At 36.4% G+C, this 13721-nt stretch overlaps 1 protein-coding gene across 1 annotated transcript in view; it reads left to right on the top strand.

Moving 5' to 3' along the window:
- Positions 1-12888, top strand: part of LOC132751954 (transcription initiation factor IIB-like) — an 85782-nt gene extending 72894 nt beyond the window's left edge. Inside the window, exons 9-10 of the mRNA XM_060742173.1 lie at positions 7624-7700; positions 12486-12888. Coding sequence (XP_060598156.1) covers positions 7624-7700; positions 12486-12619 — 211 coding nt within the window. The 3' untranslated portion in view covers positions 12620-12888. The remainder of the gene's footprint in view (positions 1-7623; positions 7701-12485) is intronic.
- The last annotated feature ends 833 nt before the right edge of the window (positions 12889-13721 follow it).

Below are 13721 nucleotides of genomic sequence, written 5' to 3'. Positions count from 1 at the left end.
AAAACCATAAGAGGTAGAGCTTAGATATTTGGCATGAAACATCTTCTAGTGAGTGTCTACCAAGTTTGTTCAAATAAAAGCCCTGGGGTCAAAATTGGCCCCGCCCCAGGGGGTCATTGATTTTCCCTATATGCATATAGTAAAAACTTAAAAAATCTTCTTTTAAAGAACTGTAAGAGCTAGAGCTTAGATATTTGACATGAAACATCTTCTAGTGAATGTCTACCAAGTTTGTTCAAATAAAAGCCCTGGGGTCAAAATTGGCCCCGCCCCAGGGGGTCATTGATTTTCCCTATATGCATATAGTAAAAACTTAAAAAATCTTCTTTTAAAGAACCCAAAGAGCTAGAGCTAAGATATTGAGCATGAAACATCTTCTAGTGAGTGTCTACCAAGTTTGTTCAAATTAAAGCCCTGGGGTCAAAATTGGCCCCGCCCTGGGGGTCATTGATTTTCCCTATATGCATATAGTAAAAACTTAAAAAATCTTCTTTTAAAGAACCATAAGAGCTAGAACTTAGATATTTGGCATGAAACATCTTCTAGTGAATGTCTAGCAAGTTTGTTCAAATAAAAGCCCTGGGGTCAAAATTGACCCCGCCCCAGGGGGTCATAGATTTTCCCTATATGCATATAGTAAAAACTTAAAAAATCTTCTTTTAAAGAACCCAAAGAGCTAGAGCTAAGATATTTAGCATGAAACATCTTCTAATGAGTATCTACCAAGTATGTTCAAATAAAAGCCCTGGGATCAAAATTGGCCCCGCCCCAGGGGGTCATTGATTTTCCCTATATGCATATAGTAAAAACTTAAAAAAATCTTCTTTTTAAAGAACTGTAAGAGCTAGAGCTTAGATATTTGACATGAAACATCTTCTAGTGAATGTCTACCAAGTTTGTTCAAATAAAAGCCCTGGGTCAAAATTGGCCCCGCCCCAGGGGGTTCATTGATTTTCCCTATATGCATATAGTAAAAACTTAAAAAATCTTCTTTTAAAGAACCATAAGAGCTAGAGCTTAGATATTTGGCATGAAACATCTTCTAGTGAATGTCTAGCAAGTTTGTTCAAATAAAAGCCCTGGGGTCAAAATTGACCCCGCCCCAGGGGTCATAGATTTTCCCTATATGCATATAGTAAAAACTTAAAAAATCTTCTTTTAAAGAACCCAAAGAGCTAGAGCTAAGATATTTAGCATGAAACATCTTCTAATGAGTGTCTACCAAGTTTGTTCAAATAAAAGCCCTTGGATCAAAATTGGCCCCGCCCCAGGGGGTCATTGATTTTCCTTATATGCATTTAGTAAAAACTTAAAAAATCTTCTTTTAAAGAACTGTAAGAGCTAGAGCTTAGATATTTGACATGAAACATCTTCTAGTGAATGTCTACCAAGTTTGTTCAAATAAAAGCCCTGGGGTCAAAATTGGCCCCGCCCCAGGGGGTCATTGATTTTCCCTATATGCATATAGTAAAAACTTAAAAAATCTTCTTTTAAAGAACCCAAAGAGCTAGAGCTAAGATATTGAGCATGAAACATCTTCTAGTGAGTGTCTACCAAGTTTGTTCAAATTAAAGCCCTGGGGTCAAAATTGGCCCCGCCCTGGGGGTCATTGATTTTCCCTATATGCATATAGTAAAAACTTAAAAAAATCTTCTTTTAAAGAACCATAAGAGCTAGAGCTTAGATATTTGGCATGAAACATCTTCTAGTGAATGTCTAGCAAGTTTGTTCAAATAAAAGCCCTGGGGTCAAAATTGACCCCGCCCCAGGGGGTCATAGATTTTCCCTATATGCATATAGTAAAAACTTAAAAAATCTTCTTTTAAAGAACCCAAAGAGCTAGAGCTAAGATATTTAGCATGAAACATCTTCTAATGAGTATCTACCAAGTATGTTCAAATAAAAGCCCTGGGGTCAAAATTGGCCCCGCCCCAGGGGGTCATTGATTTTCCCTATATGCATTTCATAAAATAAGTAAAAACATAAAAAAATCTTCTTTTAAAGAACTCAAAGAGCTAGAGCTAAGATATTTAGCATGAAACATGTTCTAATGGGTGTCTACCAAGTATGTTCAAATAAAAGCCCTGGGGTCAAAACTGGCCCCGCCCGGGGGGTCATTGATTTTCCTTATATGTGTATAGCAAAAACTTAAAAATCTTCTTTGGAAAAACCCAAATTGCTAGAGTTTAGATATTAAGCATGAAACATCTTTAAGTAAATATCTACAAAGTTTGTTAAAATAAACGCCCGGGGGTCAAAACTGGCCCTGCCCCAAGGGTGTCATCATTTTTTAACTATAGGTGTATAGTAAAAACTTAAAAAATCTTCTTTTAAAAAACCCAATGAGCTAGAGCTTAGATGTTTAGCATGAAACATCTTCTTATTTTCTTATTGGTGTCTACCAAGTTTGTTCAAATAAAAGCCCCTGGATTAAAATTGGCCCTGACGGGGGGGGGGGGGAGTAGATCATTGTTCTTCATTATATGTGTGTAGTAAAAACTTCACTTTGTGAAACATCATCTAATGGGTGTCTTCCAATCTTCCAAGTTTGTTCAAATAGAAGCCCTGGGGTTTAAACTGGCCCCGCTCCGGGTGCCTTTATACAGGTGAGTGACCTCAGGGCCATCATGGCCCTCTTGTTTATTTACAGCAAACACAGATCTTTACGTACTACACCACGCTGGTCATTAAATTTAATCCTTGCCTCTGGGCAAATCTGTCGATAATTTATTGCAAATAACACATTTATGTGACATGATAGGCAGCTCAATTGAACCCTGTCCCTAAAATTCGCAGACGTAAATATCACATAATTTCTATGACACGACTGCCACGTTTTAATCAGCCAGTTACAGAAATTACACGCAACTTCACATCTACAGTGTAAATCTATATGCATATACATTATTACAAGTAAATGGAACGAGTATGTACGGATCTAAAAAAATAACAAAGTCGGCCGCATTTTTTATGTTTATGGAATAGAAGTCGTACAAATACAGAATAAAATTCATGTAAACTGGACCATTAACAAACTTGTTAAAATGCAATAAAAGAATTAACTAGTCATCTTTTGTTATGATCGGTATTTTTTATTGTGTTTATGCCACCGCAGCATCTGCGATGCGGTGGCATATAGCGATTCACCTGTGTGTATGTATGTGTGTGTGTTTGTTTGTTTGTTTGTTTGTGTGTGTGTGTGTGTTATATAGATTATATAGTGAACTTAAAAAATCTTCTTGTGAAAAACCACTAGTCCAATTTCAACCAAACTTGGCAGGATTGATCCTTGGGTGAAGGGCTTCCAAAGTTGTTCAAAGAATTTCATTCCATGCAGAAATCTGGTTGCCATGGCAACCAAAAGGAATTATAAGAATAAATTTAAAAAATCTCCTTGTAAAGATCCAAAAGGCCTAGAGCTTAGATATTTTGCATAAGGCATTGTCTGGTAGACCTCTACCAAGATTGTTCAAATTATAGCCCTGGGGTCAAAATCGGCCCCGCCCCGGGGGTCATTGATTTTCACTATATATACATAAAATACCTTCCTGTAAAGACCCTAAAGGCCTAGAGCTTAGATATTTTGCATAAGGCATTGTCTGGTAGAAATCTACCAAGATTGTTCAAATTATAGCCCTGGGGTCAAAATCGGCCCTGTCCCGGGGGTTATTGATTTTCACTATATGTACATATAGTAAAAACTTAAAATCCTTCTTGTAAAGACCAAAACAGCCTAGAGCTTAGATATTTTGCATAAGGCATTGTCTGGTAGACCTCTACCCAAATTGTTCAAATTATAGCCCTGGGGTCAAAATCGGCCCCGCCCCGGGGGTCATTGGTTTTCCTTATATGTATATAGTAAAAACTTAAAAAAAAATTCTTCTAGCAATTGACAAATGATAGAGGTTAGATATTTTGCATGAAACATTGTGAAGTGAACTTCTAGCAAGATTGTTCAAATTATAGCCCTTGGGTGAAAATTGCCCCCACCCCGGGGGTCATTAATTTTCAATAATTTTATATACATATAGTAGAAAATCAAAAAAATCTTATTGTCTGAAGGTACAAGGCCTAGAGCTTTAATATTTGTTAAATGATATCATCTATAGGTACTCTACCAAAGTTGTTCAAATTTTGCCTCTAGTGTCAAAATTAGCCCTGCCCCGGGGGCCATAGGTTTTCCTTATATGTATTTTGTAAAAACTTTAAAAAATCATCTTCTCTAAATTTACAAAGTCTAGAGTTAAGATATTTTTCATGAAACATTATGTATTGAACCTCTAGCAAGATTATAGCCCTGGGGTCAAAATTGGCCTGGCCCCACCCCCCAGGGGTCATTGATTTTCACTATGTACATATAGTAAAAAAATAAAAAATCTTCTTGTCTGAAGGTACAAGGCTTAGAGCTTTGATATTTTGTATATAATATCATCTATAGGTCCTCTACTAAAGTTGTTTTAATTATGCCCCTAGTGTTAAAATTGCCCTGCCCCAGAGGCCATAGTTTTCCTCATATGTATAAAGTAAAAACTTGAAAAATCTTCTTCTCTGAATTGAAAAATCTTCTTCTCTGAATTGACAAAGGCTAGAGGTTAAATATATGGCATGAGACTTTGTGAAGTGAACCTTTACAAAGATTGTTCAAATTATAGCCCTGGGGTCAAAATTGGTCCCTCCCCAGGGGTCATTGATTTTCATTATGTACATATAGTAAAAAAATAAAAAAATATTTTTGTCTGAAGGTACAAGGCATAGAGCTTTGATGTTAGCTATATAATATCATCTTTTTTTTTTTTTTAATGCGTTTATTTAAGGTCGCCGCCGGAAAGCCCATATGGGCGACCGTACACTCAAGTCGGGCCATCCTAGAGCGTCCCGCCGAGATTTTTTCGTCGATTTTTTCCAGCTTTATTGGTGGAGGAAGACCCCCAAGTGCCCCTTCGGGCATTGTTTCAGGCATGAGCGGGCACCTGGGTAGAACCACTGACCTTCCGTAAGCCAGCTGGATGGCTTCCTCACATGAAAGATTTCGACCCGAGTGAGGATCGAACCTACAGCGGTGAGGGACCTGTGATCTTAAGTCAACGACCTTAACCACTCGGCCACGGAGGCCCCCAAAATCATCTATAGGTGCTCTACCAAAGTTGTTCAAATTTTTCCCCTGGTGTCAAAATTGGCCCTGCCCCGGGGCAGTGATTCTCATTATGTACACATAGTAAAAACAGAAAATATAACAAATGTTTTCTGAATGGGAGAAAGCTACAACTTAGATATTTGACTTGAAATGTTGTTTGGTGGACTGTATCAAGATTGTTTTGAATTAAATCCTTGGGTCCAAAATTTTGCCTTGCCCAAGGGGACAATTTTAACCATGTGCACAGTTTTAGTTGTAAAATTGAACTTTGATATCAGGTGACCTAGATTTTGATGATGTGACCTACTTTCTTGTCCTTTGATGTACAGCTATGAAATTTGAACCATGTGCACAGATTAGGATGTAAAGTGAACTTTGATTTCAGCTGACCTAGATTTTTACAAAGTGTCTTACTGTGTTGCATTTGATGTAGTCATGAAATTTAGGCTGTGTGAAATATGACCTTCACCACCTAATTCACTAGACTCGAGTGCATTGATATATTCCTACTCTGATCTTTTATTGAGTTAACAACAGATTTAACCACTAATCTGATATTAAGAATTAGATAGGTCAGAGATCTATGCATTATGACAATCTTCAAAATTGTATAGAAACAAAAAGAATCTGTTCCTACACTACTACTAGTATTTAGTGTTGTATTAATGCGGTGGCATAGCATTTTTCTCAAATGCAATCTTGTTTGTTTTTTAAAATACAACATTAATATCAAAGTCAATTAGATTGGTAATTAAAAAGTGCAAACTGACAATTTTTATCGGCGCTAATTAATGCCCCATATTTACTTGATTATCTCAAGTATATTTTCTGACACAATCAAGTAGCCTATAACAATCAAGTAGTCCCTGTGATGTGTTTATGTGATCGAGATTTGTGACATATATATAGGGGGCCTAATCGACTTTTCTCTGAAGTTTCTTAAATATTGTAAACTTGAACTATTTATAGATATAACCTGCCACTAAGCTGATTATCTGTATACATTCATTATCCAAAAATCGGCAGGAAAAGCGCCGACGCATGATTTTAATATACAGAATAGAGACATGGTGTAATAAAATTTCGTGGGATCTTAAATTCGTGGATTGACCTACCCACGAACACCACGAAAATTCGTGCCCCACGAATAATAGTGATTTTGCAGTATATGAAAAAAAAACTTATTATCATTTGCACTGTTTCAGATATAAATGTTATGATGTCAGTTTAAGTTTATGGCATTATATCTGCCTTTCATTCATTGCTAACAATATTGAGGCTTGAGAGCCTCAATAATCAGGTGAGCAATATAAGGCCATCATGGCCCTCTTGTTTCACAAATGCAATCTTGTTACAGTGATGGAATACTGGCCTATGTAGCTGTGCCTTAGAGAAGCGTAGTGTCACTGGAACATTTTACTGTGACCATGTTCTCATTGTTGTACTTAATCACTTCATTACAAAAAACCCAAGGTCTGGTGTAGGATCAAATTACTCCATAGTAATGCACTTGCACACTGGACAGCCTTGGCTCAAGCTTATTTAGAGGAACAGAGAATTGAGGTTTTGCTACATCCCGCTTATAGTCCTCACCTCTGTCCTTGTGACTTTTAGTTAAATCCATACATCAAATCTTGTCTTAGCAGTTGACTGTTTGAAACTGTAGTGGTGTGAGAAGTGCTGTCTACCAGTGTACAAAGGTTGTTCAAAGTTTGTGGCCTGCGGCTCTACTGTTAACATCTTTTAAGTTGTGTACATGATTTTACAAGAGACAAATATTGCAACATTTCCTTTATATATATACATATACTGAAAAATCAATGCAATATGTTTACAAATAATTCTGTGAAAATTACAAATAACAAGGGGTACGCAACCAGGTGCACACACATAAAACAACAGAATCAAGTTCATGACGTCACAATGTAAATGAAAAATGTCACCAGTATCAATGTTGTTTTTATGTGTACCTTCAGTGCTTGGGTCAGAATCAACCAACTTTACAGGAATGATAATCAACATCACTGTGAACCTAAGCACCAGTCCTGGTGTTTTGCATGTGGATTTTTTTCAGTTTTGTTAGAGTTATTGCCCTTGACTTAGTATAAATTATAGACTTGTTCATGCATAGCTCAAAAAGTATTTGACCTGTAGTCCTGAAAACATACAAGAATGTTGGTCAGCATGTGTAGTTATGCACCTTGGGGTTTGCTTGTGGATTTATACAGTATTTGTAGAGTTTTTGTCATTGACTTAGTAAAAGATTTTTTTGTTTGTTTTAAACTTGTGTTACGTGTAGCCTAAAAAAAACATTTCACCTAGAGTTAAATCATGTCCTATGGACTCATTTCTTGTTCACAGGTAAGATTTAATTATTAAAACGCACTGCCATTGCCACTAATTAAAATTTCCCCATTGTACTTATGACATGTCTGAATATTATAAAATTGCAAACAAGTTATATGGTATTCCCATAAAAATTTTTACAGGAGAAGTCCTGTATCAGTGGCCGCAGCAGCTATTTACATGGCATCACAGGCATCAGAGGATAAGAAAACACAAAAAGGTATATTGTATTTCAAGGCATTTTAAATATTGACATTATTTGTTTTGGACATTACTATACCCCCACCACAAAATGTGGGGCTGGGGCTATAATGGATTCGCTTTGTCGTGTCTGTCGGTCCGTCCGTCCCCATTATCATGTCCGCTCTATCTATACCAATTTAAGGATTTTCTTCAAACTTGGCTCAAATGTTCACCTCAACAAGGGAGGTGTGCAGAACCCATGTTGCCCATGTGTCAGCTCAAGGTCAAGGTCACAATTGAAGGTCAAATATCAAACAATCAAATATTAGACAGTATGTCGTGTCCGCTCTGTAAGTCCTTCTCTAATGGAATGATTTTCTTCAATCTTGGATCAAATGTTCACTTCAACAAGGTAATGTGCAGAACCCATGTTACCATTTTGCCAGCTTAAGGTTAAGGTCACACTTGAAGGTCAAAAATTGACTTAGAAAATATTCTTAAATTTTGATTTCTATGTCTAGCTCGAATATGGGTCATATGTGGTCAAAAACTAGGTCACACAGCCAAAATAAAATGGGATTGAGCCTTCATAATCATGTGAGCAATCAGCTCATTATAAATAGAGTTATGTCCCTTTTTGTAAGCAATTTTATGTGAAACTATTGGTTGCATCAACTTTCGAAGGATTTCAATGATTGTGTTTATATTTGGCATTTAAAAATGTTGTATCTTAACACAAGTCAAAGTTCATTTGCGCTGCAATAAACACATTATTAATTTCAGTCATATACCCCTATTTTTAGCTCACCTGAGCACAGAGTGCTCAAGGTGAGCTTTTGAGATCACAGCTTGTACAGCGTTCATCAACTGTCAATGCAACCATTTATCTGTTGTCATTTTTTAGCTCACCTGTCACAAAGTGACATGGTGAGCTTTTGTGATCGCTTTTCAGCCGGCATCGGTAAACTTTTACTTTAAACTACATCTCCTCATAAACCGCTGAGCCAATTTCATCCAAACTTCACAGGAATGTTCCTTTGGTGGTCACCTTTAAAAATTGTTCAAAGAATTTAATTCCATGCAGAAATCTGGTTGCCATGGCAAGCAAAAGAAAAAACTTCTTTTAAAAAACCCAAAGAGCTAGAGCTAAGATATTTGGCATGAAACATCTTCTAGTGATTCTCTACCATGTTTGTTCAAATAAAAGCCCTGGGGTCAAAATTGGCCCAGCCCCAGGGTGTCATTTTTTCCATATACATGTATGTTTATATATATATGACATTATTTCCCTACATGTATATACATGTTGTAAAACCTTAAAAAATCTTCTTTTAAAAAACCCAAAGAGTTGGATCTTAGATATTAAGCATGAAACATCTTCTGGTAAATGTCTACAAAGTTTGTACAAATAAAAGCCCTGGGATCAATATTGGCCCTGCCCCGGGGGTACTGATTTTCTTATATGTAAAATTTAAAAAAATCTTCTTTTAAATAACCCATACAGCTAGAGCTTAGATATTAAGCATGAAACATCTTCTAGTGACTGTCTACCAGATTTGTTCAAATAAAAGCCCTAGGGTTAAATTGACCACACCCAGGGAGTCTGATTTTTTTCCTTACATGTCTATAGAAAAAACTTAAAAAATCTTCTTTAAAAAAACCTCAAAGAGCAAGAGCTTAGATATTAAGCATGAAAGATCTTCAAATGGATGTTCACAAAGTTTGTTCGAATAAAAGCCCTAGGGTCAAAATTAGCCCCGCCCCAGGGGGTCATTGATTTTCCTTATATATACATGTATATAGTTAAAACTTAAAGATTCTTCTTATGAAAATCCAAAAGAGCTAGAGCTTAGATATTTTGCATAAAACATCTTCTAGTGGATGTCTACCAAGTTTGTTCAAATGAAAGCCCTAGGGTCAAAATTGGCCGGCCCCAGGGGTCATTGATTTTCCTTATATGTAATGTAAATCCTGTATTTTTCGCGATGTTTTGATTTTCGCTATTTCTTCTGGGGTGAAAGGGGCTCAACTTAAACCTATTTACCTATTTCTTAGGTGAGTGATCCAGGGCCCTCTGGGCCCTCTTGTTTTCAAACAACTTCACCTCTGAAATAACTGGGTCAAATTTTAAAATTTCCTGGCATGTTCCTAATATGATGCTGTACTAAAATTTTCGAATGGCTCTGCTCCATTGAACATCTGGGTCAGAAGGGCTAAAAATAGATTTTAAAAATTATGTCTTGAAAATCTTCTTCTCTAAAAGTGCTTGGTTTACAGCTTAGATATTTTGTGAGTTGCATCATCTAATGAAACTACAAAAATTGTTCAAACTATTGTCCTGGACTCAATATTGAGCCGGCCCAAAGGGGGTATGGCTTTTCCTTGTATAGTAAATACTTCAAAAATCTTCATAAAAACTGAAATGGCTATATGTTAGATATTAAGCATAAAACATTGTCTCAATTGTTCAAATTATAGACCTTGTGTCAGAACTGGCCCTCCTCGGCGGTTATGCATTTACCTTATATGTATGTAGTAAAAACTTAAAAAATAATTTTTTTCTTAAACAATTAAAACTTAATATAAGATATGATATTTGGCTTGAGACATTGTCTGGTGGACCTCTACCAAGTTTGTTCAAATTATAGCCCTGAGTGTCTAAATTAGCCCCTATCCAGGGTGGTATGAATTTTCCTTATATGTATAATTATATTAAATTCTTCATTTCAATAATGGCTAAAGTTTTGATATTTTGACTGAAACATTGTGTAATGGACCAAATTTGTTCAAAATATAGTCCTGGGGTCTAAATTGGTTTTCATCCCGGGGGTGAGGGTCATGGATTTTCCCTGTAGGTGTACACCATCAAGACTAGAAGTGGCATAAAACATTGTGCAGTGGACAGTTACCAAGTTTATTATACCCCCAAAAACGAAGTTTTGGGGGGGGGGGTATATAGGAGTCACCCGGTGGTTGGTCGGTCGGGCGGTCGGTCGGTCCAGACGTCCGTTGCATTTTCCTTGTCCGGAGAATAACTTGAAGACTAATGGTTGGAATTCAATATAACTACATACAATGGTCAAGCACATTGAGAGGAAGTGCAGTGCACAAGAACCATAACTCTATCTTGACTAATTACAGAGTTATTGCCCTTTGTTACTTTTCCTTGTCCGGGGCATAACTTGAAAACTACTAGTTGGAATTCAAAACAACTTCATACAATTGTCAAACACAATAAGGGGAAGTGCAGTGCACAAGAACCATAACTCTATCTAAAGTAATTACAGAGTTATTGCCCTTTTTTGCTTGTCCATTGCTTTTTTTTTTGTCCGGACCATAACTTGAAGACTAATAGTTTGAATTCAATATAACTACATACAATGGTCAAGCACATTGAGAGGAAGTGCAGTGCGTAAGAACCATAACTCTATCTTGACTAATTACAGAGTTATTGCCCTTTGTTACTTTTCCTTGTCCGGGGCATAACTTGAAAACTACTGGTTGGAATTCAAAACAACTTCATACAATTGTCAAACACAATAAGGGAAGTGCAGTGCACAAGAACCATAACTCTATCTAAAGTAATTACAGAGTTATTGCCCTTTGTCGTTTTTCCATTGCTTTTTTTTTGTCCGGACCATAACTTGAAGACTAATAGTTTGAATTCAATATTACTACATACAATGGTCAAGCACATTGAGAGGAAGTGCAGTGCGTAAGAACCATAACTCTATCATGACTAATTACAGAGTTATTGCCCTTTGTTACTTTTCCTTGTCCAGGGCATAACTTGAAAACTACTGGTTGGAATTCAAAACAACCTCATACAATTGTCAAACACAATAAGGGGAAGTGCAATGCACAAGAACCATAACTCTATCTAAAGTAATTACAGAGTTATTGCCCTTTGTTGCTTTTCCATTGCCTTTTTTGTCCTGACCATGACTTGAAGACTAATGGTTGGAATTCAATATAACTTCATATAATGGTCAAGCACATTGAGAGAAAGTGCAGTGCACAAGAACCATAACTCCATCTTGACTAATTACAGAGTTATTGCCCTTTGTTACTTTTCCTTGTCCAGAGCATAACTTGAAAACTACTGTTTGGAATTCAGTACAACTTCGTACAGTTGTCAAGGACATTAAAAGGAAGTGCAGTGCACAACAGCCATAACTTCATTTTGACAAAGTACAGAGTTACTGCCCTTTGACACTTTTCCTTGTCAGGAGCATAACTTAAAACGTACTGGTTGGAATTCAAAACAACTTCATACAATGGTCAAGCACAATAAGAGGAAGTGCAGTGCACAAGAACTATAACTCTATCTTCAGTATTTATAGAATTATTGCCCTTTGTTCCTTTTCTTTGTCTTTCTGGACTTATTACAGAGTAATTCAATTAAACTTCATCAATGGCCCACCACATTGAAAGGTAATGCAACATATAAGAACCACAACTATCTTTAATTGCCCACAACCATTACTCTATATTTCAATTCTTTTACAAGGTATTCTGTTACTAGTAACATCCTTATTTCCGAAGCAGTCTTGTGGGGGTATTAATCACATTTAGTGATAGTTCTAGTTAAATTTACATTTTCAACAAACTATCCAATCACCCCTCAATTGTAACAACTGCTTAAGTTGCTATCATCAGGCAACACTTGTGATCACTGATCGCTCTAGTTTTGGCATGAGGCAACAATGACATTATTAGTTTCTAGTGACATATTTCTGGTATTCTCTTATAGGGATATGATAATGGTATGATTTATTTCTAATTATCAAACATTCATTTCAACATTTATATTCAATTACAGAAATAGGAGACATCGCAGGTGTTGCTGAAGTTACAATAAGACAGGCATACAAACTCATGTACCCTAAAGCCCATGAACTATTTCCAGAGGATTTCAAGTTTGCCACACCTATAGAACAGCTACCTACACAGTGATCAGAGGAGAAACAATGTTAATTTGTTCGGGAAATAATTGTTATCATTTGTCAATAGCATATTATTAAGGACAACTAAAAAGCTATTTAGATAGCTTTATTCTTTCAAATATTTATAGTTTGTTTCTAGTAAAAAACAACACAAAACACCTAACTATTTTCTTTCTTTTCAGATATTTTCATTGCTGTAACATTTAGAGTTCATAATATTTAGTATTGTCTTTTTTAAAATGAATTTATTGGAATGACTAAAATAAACTTGACAGTGAATTTTCAGTGTATTATCTCTCACTTATGCCATCCTTTGATTTTTAGATTGACTTTTTTTGAAGAAAAAAAAGAGGTATTGTTATAGTCATGGTGGCATTGCCGGCCATAGACAATAACGTTGATCATAACCTTTTAAGTTCTTGATATAGTACCTTCATACTGGCCTCCGTGGTCGAGGGGTTAGAGTCGATGACTTCTAATCCAGTTACCTCTCTGGCGCGGGTTCGCTCCCAGGGAGATGCTTTGGTAGTTTAGCGCGGAGGAAGGTAGTCTAGTACTGGTGTAACTCTCCAGGAACGATGGTTAGAAAACTACCCGCCTATATGACTGAAATACTGTTTGGAAAAGGCGTAAAATCAAACAAACAAACAAACAAACTTGGCCACAACAACCCTTGGGAGAAGACATTCAAGGACAAATGTCTAAATTTTGCTTGGGTTTTTTTATGCTCCCCAAGGGCATAAAGTCGCAACTTTGTCCCTCTATATGTCTGTATATGTCCGTCCATCCGCATTTTGTTGTTCGGGACATTACTCTAAAACTACAACAGAGAAACTTTGTAGTTGGAAGGATCTCATTAAGTAGAAGTGCAGTGTATATGAACTGTAACTCTGCCTTGCCTAATTTTGGAGTTATTTCCTTTTTAAGCTTGACTTTAAAAAAAAAAAATGAAAATAAAATAGAAATATGGTTAGTCATGTTGGCGTTCCTGTTGCTGTCTGCAATCTTTAACCTTGATCATACCTTTTAAAGTTTTTGGTGTATTGTCTTCATACTGGGCAATAACAACCCTTGGCAAGTAGACCAGACTAAGCTTGACCTTCATTCATAAA

This window comes from Ruditapes philippinarum, unplaced genomic scaffold (assembly GCF_026571515.1).
Source record: "Ruditapes philippinarum isolate M1 unplaced genomic scaffold, ASM2657151v2 ctg1888_1_1_1_1, whole genome shotgun sequence".
In the NCBI taxonomy this organism is placed as follows: Eukaryota; Metazoa; Mollusca; class Bivalvia; order Venerida; family Veneridae; genus Ruditapes; species Ruditapes philippinarum.
Note: the sequence above shows the minus strand (reverse complement) of the source record. Positions and strands in the feature narration are given on the sequence as shown.